This window comes from the organism of the source record quoted next, unplaced genomic scaffold, assembly GCF_019419815.1.
Source record: "Pyrus x bretschneideri cultivar Hongxiangsu unplaced genomic scaffold, Pyrus_bretschneideri_v1 Contig29, whole genome shotgun sequence".
In the NCBI taxonomy this organism is placed as follows: domain Eukaryota; kingdom Viridiplantae; phylum Streptophyta; class Magnoliopsida; order Rosales; family Rosaceae; genus Pyrus; species Pyrus x bretschneideri.
Window position 1 is genome coordinate 2197277 of NW_025999601.1, and position 14388 is coordinate 2211664.

General features: G+C 34.4%; 1 protein-coding gene across 1 annotated transcript; it reads right to left on the reverse strand.

Moving 5' to 3' along the window:
- Positions 1-7723: 7723 nt before the first annotated feature.
- Positions 7724-13355, reverse strand: LOC103941264 (cytokinin riboside 5'-monophosphate phosphoribohydrolase LOG1-like). The gene is made up of 7 exons (XM_048588692.1): positions 12975-13355; positions 12320-12417; positions 12198-12228; positions 11075-11174; positions 8874-8944; positions 8115-8258; positions 7724-8001 (listed from the first exon to the last, which is right to left on the reverse strand). The coding sequence occupies exons 1-7, from the start codon at positions 13221-13223 to the stop codon at positions 7921-7923; spliced, it is 774 nt and encodes a 257-aa protein (XP_048444649.1). The 5' UTR covers positions 13224-13355; the 3' UTR covers positions 7724-7920.
- Positions 13356-14388: the final 1033 nt, after the last annotated feature.

The window sequence follows — 14388 nt, forward strand, 5'->3', positions numbered from 1 at the left end:
TTGGATCTGTCCATGGTGTGCCTTCATCTTTGAGTAGTTGTGTGTGAGGCTTACAGAGAGTAGAATAAGGTTTACATGATTCTAGACTAGCCTTTTTGAACAAATTCTTGATATACTTGGACTGAGATATAAACAGGTCTTCATTTTCCGGATATGTAATTTGCAAGCCCAAAAAGAAAGTGAGCATACCCATGTCTTTCATATCAAAAACCTCTCCTAAAGAATCAATAATCTGTTGCACCAGTGAGGAATTAGATCAGTAATAATGATATCATCTACATAGAGTAGAAGTATCACTACATCAGCACCTTATGTTTTAACAAAAAGATTGGTATCTAACTCTGAAACAACAAAGCCCAATGTTGGTAGATATGTTGTAAACTTAGAATTCCAGGCTCTAGGTGCTTGTTTTAAACCATATAAAGACTTCATAAACACCTCTTCTTGTAAATCCCCATGAAGAAAGCATTATTCACATCTAGTTGTCTAAGAATCCATTTTTGAGACGCATTAAGAGCTAAAACAAGTCAAATTGTACTATGCCTTACCATAGTACTGAATGTTTCTTCATAATCTAACCTATGTTCTTGACTGAACCCTTGAGCAACTAGCCTTGCTTTGTACCTGGAAATCACACCATGTTGATCTCTTTTGTCTTTGTATACCCACTTGCTACCAATTATATTTTTGTCCAAAGGTGGAGGAACTAAAACCCATGTACCTTGTTTCTGTAAAGTTGTGAATTCATCCACCATTGTTGCTCTCCAATTTTCACATTTAACTATAGCTTTATATGAGGAAGGTTCATCTCTTTCAACAATACTAAGTAATGCAGTATATCCACAGAATGCAAAATCACCAGAGAATGAAGATGAAGGAGAACATGCAGAATATGCATTATAATCCGTTCTCTGAATTGCACCAGACTTTAGTCTAGTTTGCATAAAATGTTCATTTAAAGATACTAGTTTGTGATGAAGAACTTGCTAAACTTGAATCATAATGGGTTAGAAGGAATATTTACCTCGATTTGAGCTGAGTTATGGACAGGCAACAAAGAGTTGATAGTTGGTGCAGAGAGTAAAGTAGTGTGGGGTGGAGAATCTTGTAATTGAGAGGTTGCTTGAACACCTGTGGATCCCTGTGAATTCTGAGAAGATTCTTGTATATCTAAACTCACTTGAACTTAAACAGAAGTCTCACTACTGGAATTTTGTGAATAAGTAGAATCTAGCTGTGAATTCTTAGCATGAACTGGTAAAACATAAGGAACTATCACAACATGATGTCTATGCAATTGTCCAGCAACATTTGGTGCACATGTTTGAGTACTACTTTGATAAAAAAGGAAATGTCTGCTCATCATGAATCACATATCTAGAGATAAACAACCTTCTTAGCTCTATGATAACAAAACACACCCTTATAGCCTAGAGCATATCCCACAAATACACATTGTTCTGTCCTGACACCTAATTTGGATGTTTTATAAGGTCTAAGGTAAGGGTACACTGCTGTTCCAAACACTTTTAGAGATTGTAGCACACGGTGAACTTTGAATAATTGGAAAAATGGAGACTGCATACTTAAAGATTTACAAGGCATTCTATTGATTAGAAAAACTGCATGTGCACAGGCATGGAACCAAAAATTGTGTGGGAGATTAGCTATGGTAAGCAAGGTAACTATAGTTTCTAATATATGCTTGTGTTTCCTTTCAGCAGTGTCATTCTGTTAGGGAGTATATGGGCATGAAATCAAGTGCACCGTGTGAGCTTAGAAACCTTTTAAAAGCCAAACTCATATATGCACCACCACTATCAAATTGGAAAAATTTAACAACAGCTTGAAACTGAGTCTGAATAAGAGCATAAAATGATTGAAATACTTCTAGAACTTGAGATTTGTATATTAAAGGAAAGATCCATGTGAATTTAGTACATTCATCAATAAAGCTCACATAATATCTATAGCCCTCTATTGGTACAACTGAAGATCGCCCCCATACATCACTACTGATCCTTTCAAATGGTTTTACAGACCCCAAAGTTCTAGATTCAAACACTTGGCTAGACATTTTTCCTTTAAGACAAAAACTACAAACATGCTTATTTATATCACTTTTATAGGTAATATGAGAATGAGATAGTATAATATGTAGGACTTCATTGGTAGGGTGACCTAACCTATGATGCCACAAGGATGCCTTTATTAACTGCCCAATAAATGCTTTTGATGTAGACTGCCACAACTGATTGTACTTGAAGAAGAGATGCTTTGGTATGTGATACAAGCCCCCACTACTCTTTCTTTCCTCTCATGAGAATTGTCTTTGTTGCCTTGTCCTGCACCCAAAACCCAAATTCATCAAGAATAACATAGCAATTATTATCCTTACATAAAGAGAATTGGCAAATAACGAAAGTCCCTAGGCACGAGCACTAATGACTATGAAGAAATCTATCTTTAATGCATGCATAAAGAGAATTGTATAAAATCTCAAATGGATGATCATCTATGACATATGTGATTTATAATATCTACTATATTGGATTACAGTTTACATTGTCTTTCTCTACCATCTTAACTTCTCATTTTTATCTACAATTTCTTCCCTAATTTTATATAAAAAAAAATATTTTAAAACCTTCTAGAGCTTAAATAATTATCTCATACTTGGACATATATAAGTTATTTAATTAAAAAAAATTTAATGGAGTGTATTAAAAAATATGCCAATGTAAATAAAATAATCCTAGTTTGTTAGAGATTATTGACTTAGAGAGTAATGAAACCACATCCTAGTTTGTTAGAGATTATTGACTTAGAGAGTAATGAAACCTTGAAGGAAGAAATTTATGATTTCCACAAAAAAGGGTAAAAGGATAAAAGGGATAATTTTTCATCCGTGTAAAGAAGTTGTCATCCATTTCTTCTTTGAAGATGCCTCACAATGTAGTGAAGAATTCTATCCAAGTTGATCATCTCTAACAAATGATACCTATATGTGCAAACTGGTCACGTTATTTTAACTTCAATCTGTTCTATTGGAAGGGAAATTCACACAATTTTTTTAACTTTCTATACGTTGTTTGTTTGCGATCTTTGAATTAATATTCGGAGGAGAACTAAAGCACATAAATAAGCGAGTGGTCATATCTCTATCAAGCTTGACATAGATCAGGTGTGGTGATTGTTTTGCCCTTAGCCCACCATATGTAATAATATCCAATAAATGCTAGGCCATGTTATTTGCTTCTTCAGCTTTTGATCCACCTTGGTTCATAAAAAGTCCAATGGGATGCCAAATGAAAGAAAATAATTTAGCTTGTCTGGTAATTACTTCAATTTTTTGAATTATTTTTATTTTTAATATGTGAGATGTGGCGAAAACATATGAGAAAAATGAGGAATGAAGAAGGGTGGTGAGAGGGGAATAAATAAAGAATAAAGAATGAGGACAAAATCTTGAACGTGAAAACAGTTTAAAATGGTTTTTTGTTTGATTATTAATTTTCATTTTGAGTGCCTTTTTTCTCTCATTTTTCTCATGTATTTTCCTCTATCTCTAACACAAAAAAGATCAAATTCTAAATGCAAAATGACCAAAAGTTAAAAACAAAAAAGCAATCAACAAGTTATTCCTTTATTAAGTAACAAATCAAAATTTGATATTAGTAACAATTCTTATTTTTTATACTAATGTTTTGTATGGTTGTGATTTGTGGTTAACGATAAGAACTTATTAAACCAAGTGGTGTTCCAAAAAACGAATGTAATTAGAAAATGACAACATTATCAATGTACATATTTTGATACAAGTGAGATAATAGTGGTGGGAAATTTGAATGCATAACCTCAAGTGCAAACAATTACCTTGCATCGAAGAATATTACTTTGCAAAACCTTGCAGTTTAACACAAGCTCTAACTGGCAGGACTAATAAGAGGAATGAAAACTAACGAAATGGACTTTACAATATTTTTACAATCAATTTAGCAAAATTAAGTATTCTTTAGTCTAAAGTTGGGGAAGGATGACATTGTAGCTTAGCTACTAGTGCAATTTCAATTGGACATTTAGTTTATTTACGGGAATTGCCACTGGTTTGGGGGCTGGGTTTGTGCTTTAGCTCGACTGTGCATTTTGCGGGCCTTTCTTGGGTGCTCCGTTTCTGCCTCCAGCGCTTAGGCCCACTTTGGGCTTCGAAACTTGGCTGGCAGTTTTGGAATTCCATTTGTTCTTGACCCGTTAAGGTGGTGGGTTTTTGAGAGAGAGGGGTTGCGGCATAAAGAGGGAGAGAGAGCAAGAGAGGGAGGGATGGGGGCATGAATTAGGGTTGGGTGAGTTCGATGAGGGCCTATCGCATTCGTGTTTGATGAGGGTTTACAGAGAGAGGGAGAGAGTAGGCCGGGGGCCCCCGGAGGGGGGGGGGGGGGGGGGGGGGGGGGTTGAAAGAGATAGAGAGAGAGAGAAAGGTGTAGGTGCAGGAATTAGGGCAGGGTGGGCTCGATGGGGCCTGGCACATTTGTGGTTGGTGATGGTTTAATGAATTTGGGGATTGGAGAGTGCTTTTTGTCTTCTTTTTATTTTGTTGCTTGAAGGACCTGTTTATGCTCATTTTCTTTTTCTGGTTATGTTATACTATCCTCTGTGTTTTTCTCTTCGAAGGTGAATTGTTTTGCTATCCACTGTGTTTCTCTGTTTTGTGGGGTTTTGGTTTCACTGCATGCTTCAATTGCTATTTTTTTTTTCTTCGGCTGTTCATATTACCACTGTAATAGTTCTTGTAGTTTTCCATTTTCTTGTAGTCATTTCAAATCTAATTAAAATTGAAATATAGAAAAACTAGACTAAATCCAACAACAACTCAAATTCTTGAATTCTTGGACCTGATCAAAGTAACCCATTAAACATTGATTAAAACTAAGATTTACAATTAATTTCTAATTAAATTTCCACGGATTGATAAAATTATACAAAAATTCGGCGATATACCCAAATTTTAAAGATCCAATACGTGTAAAAGCTATCTAATACACCTCGTCCTTTATAATATCGATTTACACTTAAAATGCAAATCGAAGTGACCTAATTCGAACGATACATCACAAATAGACATACAAATTTCATATATTAAATCCGTAAAAAGTATATAAATTCAAAAGTTTCTGAGAAAACCGTACCTTACGAATTTTCCAGAAAAAAAAAAAGAGAGGAAGAATTGAAGCTCAGGTTTTGAAGGAATTTCAGGCACAGAGAACGAGAGAGGAAGAGGAAAGATGGTTGCCTGGTTGGCTACGTTAAGTGGAGGAGGAGGAGAGCGAATAAACGTTTTCTGTCTGTGGAATTTTACGTGGTTTGTTTGAGCGGATAGTTTGGTTATACGATGTCAAAGGTAGCTTTCACTGTTTGACCTTGGGAGATTATGAGGCCAAGCCGCCACCTTCGGTCTGGACGTTAACGTTAACTGCGGAGAGCCGTTGAGCCTCGTAGTCGTAAAAGCGTTTGGTGCCATTTTAATATTGATTTTAACAGCTACAAGGTTCCTTTCTTTTCAGGAGTTTTGTTTTTTTTGTTTTTTTTTTCTTTCTTTTTTTTGGTGTATGAAGTTGTATTTTTGGTGTTCTTATATTATGTGCACCATTTTTGTTTATCATGCCAGTGAACTGATGAGCTTTAGGTTTTTTTATTTTGAGATCATGATTTGTTGTGGTTAATGTTCATCCAAATTGAATCACAGATTGACAGTGTGGGTTTACATTTGTTACCCTTGCATTGTTTATGTGTGCATTGTGTTTGTTTTTGTGTGTGTTTTGTTATTTCTTTTGGTTATGAAGAAATGAAACTGTATGTGGCCTGATGTCGTTTTATGTGATGTTGTGTTTTCTCTGTCCATGCTGTTTTTGGATAATATAGAAATATTTTATAGAATCCAATGCTTGTTGTGCAGTTAGGTTGAAGAGCATGTTTTCTGTCTTCGAATAAAGCATAGAATGATAAACTTAGGGGCTGCTCAGTTTTGTGAACTCATTTATGTTTGTTTTGGTGTTGGGGTTTAAACCCTGGACCCTTACATGTTTGCTTTAATGTTCATGCAATGTGTATTTTTTCCTTTCAATCCTCTGCATGTGGTCTTAAAACTGAACTTCCATAGACTTTTTGTGGGTGGCACTATAGCTTGGTGATGGTGATAGTGCAACTTTGATTTGGGATTTGGGTTTATTTAGGGAATTACGATCCTTTTTAAGATTTGAAAAAGGGTGGGGCCTTAGGTTTGTTGGGGAGGGGTGGCATTGTAGCATAGCTGCAGAGCAATTTCAATTGGCTATTTTGTTTTGTTTTTTTTATTTTTTTAACGGAATTGTTGTTGGTTTGGGGGCTAGGTTTTTGCTTGGGGTGGGTTGTACATTTTTTTTGGGCTTTTTATGTGTGGCCTGTTTCCCCTTCAACGCTGGGCCGGGCAGTTTTGGAGTTCCAATTTTTTTTTTTTTTTGCAGGAATTAGGGTTAGGTGATTTGGGTGGGGGGGGGGGGGGGGGGGGGGGGGGCTTACACTTTCATGTTTGGTGAGGGTAGCTGTTACAGGGAGAGGGAGGGAAAGGGGAGCGTTCTTCAATAGTTTTAAAGATGATGGAAACTTTTCAACAAGGCCACAAAAAATTATATGGTTGTGAATCTAAAGTGAGTTTGGGTATTGGTCCTAAACCCTAACGAGCACACTAGATATTTGGTTTTGTTTTTAATTATAGTCATGCGATTGTTGGACGCATTTCAACATGTGTCTCTCTTTTATCTGTTTTTTCTTTTGATTCTCTTTTAAGTTTAATGGACGTTCTTAAAAAGTTTGGTTTTCAAGCTTTACATATTTTTCTCATGTCCTCCGTCATGCAATTCTATGTACTATTGTTGTTGATGTTGTATTCTATCTGTTATTCAGAGCAAAGAAAATGTTGAAAGAAATTGATTGAAGTGAATAACATATCCTAGGAGTTTTGGTAAAAAATTTAAGGAGATTGGTTAGACATAAAAAAGAAGAACAACTTTGAGGAACTAAACTTAAATTTTCAGACACTGCTCCAAGACTAGGCACATTGACCAGACACAAAATAGAGAAAACAAGAATGGGTTTACAATCGAAACAAATTGGTTGTTCACACGATATACTTGCCTGCAAATCCTAATAATTGGCCATATGAAGAAGACTTTAGAGTCATAGATCATTTTTCTATCTGCTTAGACCCTCCATTTCGCTCTCGAGTCTCTAGGGACAGGGGGAAATTAATTTATAGGATAAAGATAGGTGTGTGAATCATATTATTTGTACGTTCGTTGGTGTTTCAGTGTAGAACTTTTATCATCCGGTGTATATGTGCAAATGACGTCGTTCTCAATATGTGTAAACAAAGTTATGGTCAATAAGAACAAGCTTATTAAACCGCATACTACATGTGTACTCTTATGCAATCACATTGTGTTGTGGTCACTTTCTTAAAATATTTAATTTTGTTCTATTATTTGTATTACATGTCAATTGCTTTAATGTGATGCCGTTATCTAAATAACAAAAAGAATTACCGCTCTTCTTTAAGATAAGATTTGAACTACAAGACAATTTTTTTTAACCCGCCGTAACGCTCGGGCATCAATTCTTCTAGTTTTAATAAAAAAACCAGATCTCAAACTGAAGACCATAATTAATCAAGGCTACAAAACTTGTTGAGGTCAAATTAGTTTTTGTTTTATTTCTTTCAGTTTTACACTAACAGAAGGGGAAATACAGAAAAATGGAATTCCCAGTTCAGGAATGTTTCAGTCATCTAAAATCTAAAATTAATTCCTTTCAGCACAGCACCGAAGAGCTAAGCCATCCGCTTTCAGCTTTCTGCCAAGTCCTTAATAATATGCTCACCTTGAAATGTTACAAAATTGGGGGATAGCCTAACTGCTCAATTTCCCAGCTTAGCTTTGAAGCAACTCTTTCATGGCGTGGAAAATATTCCTGATGAAAAATAAAAAAATATGCAGATCAAGTTTAATTAGTACATACAAATACAGTAAAAAAAAAAAAAAAAAAAAAGTACTAGAAGTTGGAAAAACCTTTTGATTAATTACCTCCATTTTCTTCACTAACTCCTTGGCAGTAGGAGCAGAAACAATTATGTGGCGTGCTGTTGGACTAATGAAACCTTCCTCTACTGCCTTGTCAATAAATGACAACAAGGAGTTATAGTACCCATCCACGTTCAGCAAACCAACCTGAAAAAAATGACATTTTTAATCCACACTAGCATTTGCCTACACATTTTTTGTGTATGAACATTTTTTTTTGAAAATGAGAAGGAAAGAGGGGGGGAGAGAGAGAGAGAGAACGTGGGGCCAGTGGGGGGTGTTTTTCTTATTTTTTTATTTATATATATATTAATATTAGAGGTATTTTAACAATATATGTAGGTAAGGTTTCAATAAAAAACAGTAAAATTTAGACATGTGAAATTACATTATTGCCCATCATTTTTTTTTTGTGTGTGATAGAAGACTAATTTGTCATTTAACCATTTTTTGGTTGACAAAGAGAGTTTTATTAATTAGTAAAGATTACGATTTAAAGAAAATGGTGATGAATAGTTTTCTTGCCAAATTCTGTTTTTAGATTGTGAAATCCGGAATGTAAACTTAGGCAAACATCCAACATGATCGATGATAAAAATTCGCAGTTTGAAACAGTTTATTAAGAGAACATTTCCCTGAAGATGTTAACAAGATCATAAGACCTCCAATTCTTCATTTTAAAGGTGTGGATTTGAACTAATCGAGTAACTTTAAGTACCTAGGTTATAAATAAATTAATTAAAGCAAAAACGTAGGCTTTACCGGTTTATCATGAATGCCCAGTTGAGCCCATGTTATCACTTCAAGAAGCTCTTCAAGAGTTCCATAGCCACCTTCATACATTCAAAGAAAAGGGAATAAATAAATAAAAATAATAATAATGATCAATTACTAGTAATAGAGGCCAATCCTCTTCTTCCTTTTTCACTTTAAGTAAAGGAGCTTCGAGTGAACCCAATTAGACTCAACTTGAGGCCCAAAATGTAGGCCTAATTTGTTAATCTGAAAAGGTTGGTGATTTTGTTTTTATGGACAAAATATCTTAGTGATCTGGACCCACTTCTTTTAAGCTATTAGAGCATGCTACACGCCTTTAGTTTGCTATGCGCTATCAGTTTAGAATGCGGATGGTTAAAATCGGAGTGTCGAAATTATTCTATAACAATAGCAACACCACCTTCTACCCAAATCATCGTAGAAACGGTGCCCAAAAGTGCAAACCCCGCTCCCTTTTAGCAAACTTTAGTAGTGAGCTTGGGTTTTAAATGGATAGGAGTTAGGATAGGATTGAAAAAAAGTGTTCCAGCTCCTAAATTAAATAAATATCCCAAAAGATTGAAAGATGAACAAATGGAGGACAGGTCGGTTAAAGGGTTAAGAGTCAGCGTGAAACTTTTATGTCTTATTTCACGCGCAGGCCACATCTTACTAAGGACCATTTTCATCTGGTATTTGGTTGATTTGGTGAAAGAGTTCGTATTCTTTTTGTTTTTTTTTTTTCTTTTGTCTATGTCTAATCAGGCCTTGACAACCCTGTAGCCGCATTACAGGTTGTCAACCTTCTTGTTTTTTTATAAAAAAAAAAAAAAGGACAACTAGTGGCAAGCTACTATTATCTATCTTTTTCGGAGGTCGGGAAGACTCACAAAGACATTTCAAATAAATGTTCCAAGTTTTTCCTTTTAGGTATTTAAAAAAGTGGTCAGATTTAAGTGGTGACTAGCCTTATAGTCGCCTATAGCAATTGGCATTTTATGCTAAATTATGTTGGTAGATCTTAAGCTAAAAATAATAATTTTATAGTTTTTATTAAAAAAAAAAGAAGTAATTATTCAAAAATAAATAAAAATAAAAATGAAACCACCCACTATGGGGTTTTTTCTTTAAAAAAAATCAAATACTAATTTCATTGAAAATGGCTTGAACTATCTTATCCTTATGAATTAAATTGTTTTATTTTGAAAACCCTAAATAGAGAGGGGTATTCCTTTAGATTTTGAAAGCTTCACATTTTTACCTTCTTATTTTATATATAGGTATATAAATTAATTAATTCTGTATATATTAATTATTTTGATGAAGTGTTTTGTGTGTTTTTTTTACTATTTAAAATTTAAACCACCGGCAGTTTCCTGCTGCAATGTTGGCCAAAGCCATTTATAAACCCCCTTCTCCCTTCAGGATTACAGTTTTTTGTTAACTTATTGTTATTAAGAGGAGGGGTCGGATTTTAAACTATTACAATAATTTAGTGAAAGTAGGAGTTTTAAACTCCGAATGCATGGATGAAAACCCAATACCCTATAAATTAGCATATTAGACTAAATGCTCCAGGAAATATATTAACATTTAACAGTACCTTTGCAGATTTCTAAGTACATATGGTTTATTGCTAAAGGCCACAACTGGCACCTTCATCTTTATGTTTTTTTGTACAGAGAGAGATGGAAGAAGATAGCATGAAACGGTTAACAGTTTCTAATTGGGAATTAAAATCTAATAAACGGCAAGTGGATCATGAGGGTATGAGGGCTTCGAGATTACACTTTATTAAATGAGTGTATACAGTTGTGTATTGTATTTCTCATTATCCGATAACACAAATTGTAGTCGAGATGAGAGATCCAGACTTACAGAAATTATCTCATTGAGCTTAATCCTAAACAGTAGGACTAACTTATTTTCCATTTCCAAGTGTTCTTTTCAGCTTGATGTTGTTACCTTTAATTATGAACAATATGGCCCATTTCAACTTATGTCTTCTGAAAATATATCATATTCTTGCTGAATTTTCTTTCATTTTATCTTTGTTATTTTATGGTCAATTTAAACTTTTACTCATGTATTTCAAGGGAACTTTGAGTAAACTATGAAAATATAAGTATGTTATTAAAGGTGTTTTGGTATGAAGTGTATATACAGTGTGTGTGTGTGTGTGTGCACATGCCAGGTTATATACCAACCAGGTAAGGCAATAAAGGCATCAGAGTGCTTTGCCATCTCTGCCTTCCTTTGGTGCATGTCCGCTACTGCTTTCACTTCCCCCACAGTGTCTCCAGTTATCTGACAACTCGGCCAATACACACAAATTGGTCCCCATAAAAATAAAAAAGTAAAAACGGAAGAAATTGGGTAGAAAAAGAAGCACAAAGGAAGAGAGAGAGAGAGAGATTTGTCATAGTGTTGGCCAAAGAGGGAACTGAATCCCCTTCGGATTCAAAAGGATCCGAGCCTCCCAATCAATGAATTTGGACCATTAAAATTGATCAAACAGCTACAATTATTATAACTTTAGAGGACTTCCCTTGTAGTAATTAAATCAAATTTCAATAATCCGGATTCTTTAATTAGTGGGCTCAAATCCCTTGGATCCAGAGGGGTCCAGTTCCTCCAAAGAGAAGCAATCATGAGTGGTGCACAGTGGTGGGCTCAATCTAATATCATTTGAGTCAGCAATTCCACACAAGGCAAAAAGAATTAGTGAAATCTTGAATGCCACATTCTCTTGTGTCTATCTTCTCACATCAACATATTATAATCACATGGAAGAGAAAGAAAATTTGAAAAATAAATATCCACTCATTTACTTAAGATTTTCTCAAAATAAAGGGAAAGAAAATACAAAAAATTACAAGTATAAAAGGCTGATATTTTTGTTCCATGAAGAATCTGAGTAACTGCTAGTGGGATATAAAAGCTAGTAGAGAAGGACAAAAATGCGGAAGACCCAAGATTGGGCAGGTGGATTTAGGGATGAATTCAAAACCAATTCCACATGTGAAAGCTGAAAAATTGGAGTACCAATCATATTTCTAAGCTAGAGAGAGTCTAGCTGTCGATCTTCAACTCCAAAAGTGGCATGTGAAAAACCCAGAATATTAAGATAAAAAAGGTGAGGTAGAAATTCATCATGAAATAATATTCGAAAATAATCTTAAAAATAAAGAGAAAAGTAGATAATTCTCTCTCTGTCTCTCTGTCTCTGTGTGTGTGTGTATTTCACACAAGTTGTGTATTGTATGGTCATTTTCATCATATTGTGTTAGAGTAAAATGCCACGGGAAAAAATAATAATAGAGAACATACCTCTCTGGGCATGAGTGTCTTGGGAATAACTCTACAGAGACAGTAACATGACAAAAGTGATTAGTTTGAGTTGAAAACCAAAAGCAGAATTAAGGGCAAGGAGGAAGAATTAAGATCCTCACCCAATGACATGTCTACCACCATCATAAACAGCTTGGGAAATCAGCCCCATCAGTCCAACACTCCCTCCTCCATATACCAAATCAATATTCTTTGAAACCTTTTGCAAAATATGAACCACACAACGATACTTAGTAACCGGAAATAATTTTCGAGAATTGTTACTTGTACCCTAAAAAAGTCGTTCTCTACCTTTTTTAGTGGAAAAAAGTAAAAATAAAAGTGCATGATGGCTATTAGGGAATACAAATTAATAAAATTCTCATCATAGTAGAATTACCCTATTTCCATATGAGAGAGAGAGAGAGAGGTAGTAGTCAAATAAACTACATTTGGTTGTTCCATGAAAGTGGGAAGGATAGATAAAATGATTTCATTGTTAATTCCCAGCCTTCTTTATGTATATACACATATATAGATTGAGAGTAAGATACATGAAGCAGAGGCTTGAAGTTGCAAATGGTCAAAACTAATAAGCTTATGTCAATTTAAGAGCATCAATTGAAAACATAAACCCGTTATATACGTATATACATATGTATATGCGTGTGTGTGTGTGTGTGTGTAGAAGAATGAAGATCAACCTACTTGAAATTCAGCTAGAAAACCCAAAAAATCAAACCCAAATTGAAAAACGAGTATTAGTTTTAGTATTACCAGTTCTTCTCCCAGCTCAATAGCTGCTTCTTTATAACTGCTTTTGTTTCCTGGACTACTTCCACAGAACACACAAATCCTCTTGAATTTTGATAGCTTCATTTCCTTCTCCATGTTTCTCTTAATCTGTCTCTTCTTTTTCCTCTCTCTCTCTCTCTCTCTCTCTCTCTCTCTCTCTCTCTCTCTAACAGGTTGAGAATTTGGAAGTGATGTTGTTTGATTTCGTTTCATGGGGTTGTGTTTGCACATATATATAACGGTACAACATATAGGCGTACAATAGCACGCGCAGTTCCACACTCAATGGTCCATCCATCCCTTTGCGGACCAGAGAGAGTACGGGGCTTATTTCATCACCCGAGTTGTATGCATATCTATCTTACCAACCAATCAGAATGAGACTTTATCTTTTGTTGTCAATTGTATTATTATATATATGTCGGGTGAAAGATAATTAAAGATAATTAGACAATGCTACCAATTAGTATCATGTGAGCGCGGATTACAGCGTTTTAGTTACATTGCATTATAAGGTATTAAAATGACATGAATTTTTTTTCTTTTTTAGTCTGATTGCCTATGTGATTCTTTATTAAATTGATGATATGGTGAGTATGACACTAGAATATGATCTGATATTTAAGTCACATTTGTATTATATTACTATTAAAAATTTGTCAAATAATAGAGGATTAAACTTTCAAGTAGGCTAAACATATAATTAATACAATCTCAAAATTTTAGCGTGCAATGTGAAAAAAATTAAAACTTTCTAATTCACCTTAAATCTGAAAGGTATAAAATATATTTAGCGCTAATTTGTAATAAACCAATATGCGCTTTGACCATTCCCCCTAGTGTCAAATTGGAGTTTGAACATTTTTGTTTCATCCAATTTGGCCTTCGAACTTCTTGGATAGGCTAATGCGTCCTCTCAATTGTCAAAATTCAACATGTTAAGGTAAGTTGAATCATTAAAACTATTTTGTAATGTATGAGTTATGGTCGGAGGATACATATTTTGACATATTTTAGAGAGATAATGATTATGAGTCAAAATTTAGTCAATCAAAATTAAATAATTATTTAAAACAATAATTAAAAATTAGCATTAATTATAAAGAGTCTTTAGAAGCTCATTTCTCCCTCTCTATATTTCTCCCTCCCTTATTTAGGAGCTTCCAGATAAATTTCTATCTTAAAAGTTGAATAGGGTGCATAATTGGAGTTGATTTTGTTTAAAATCCTACCTAATTTCTAATTAAGAGCTTATTTACTTTGTTAGAGATGCTCTTAGACTTGGTAAAAAGCTTATGAACATAAATATAAAAGCACAAAAATACCTATATATTAACTCCAAAACAACTAAGGCACAAATAATTTCGTGATTTGTAGCGTTTTCTCTCTCTCTCTC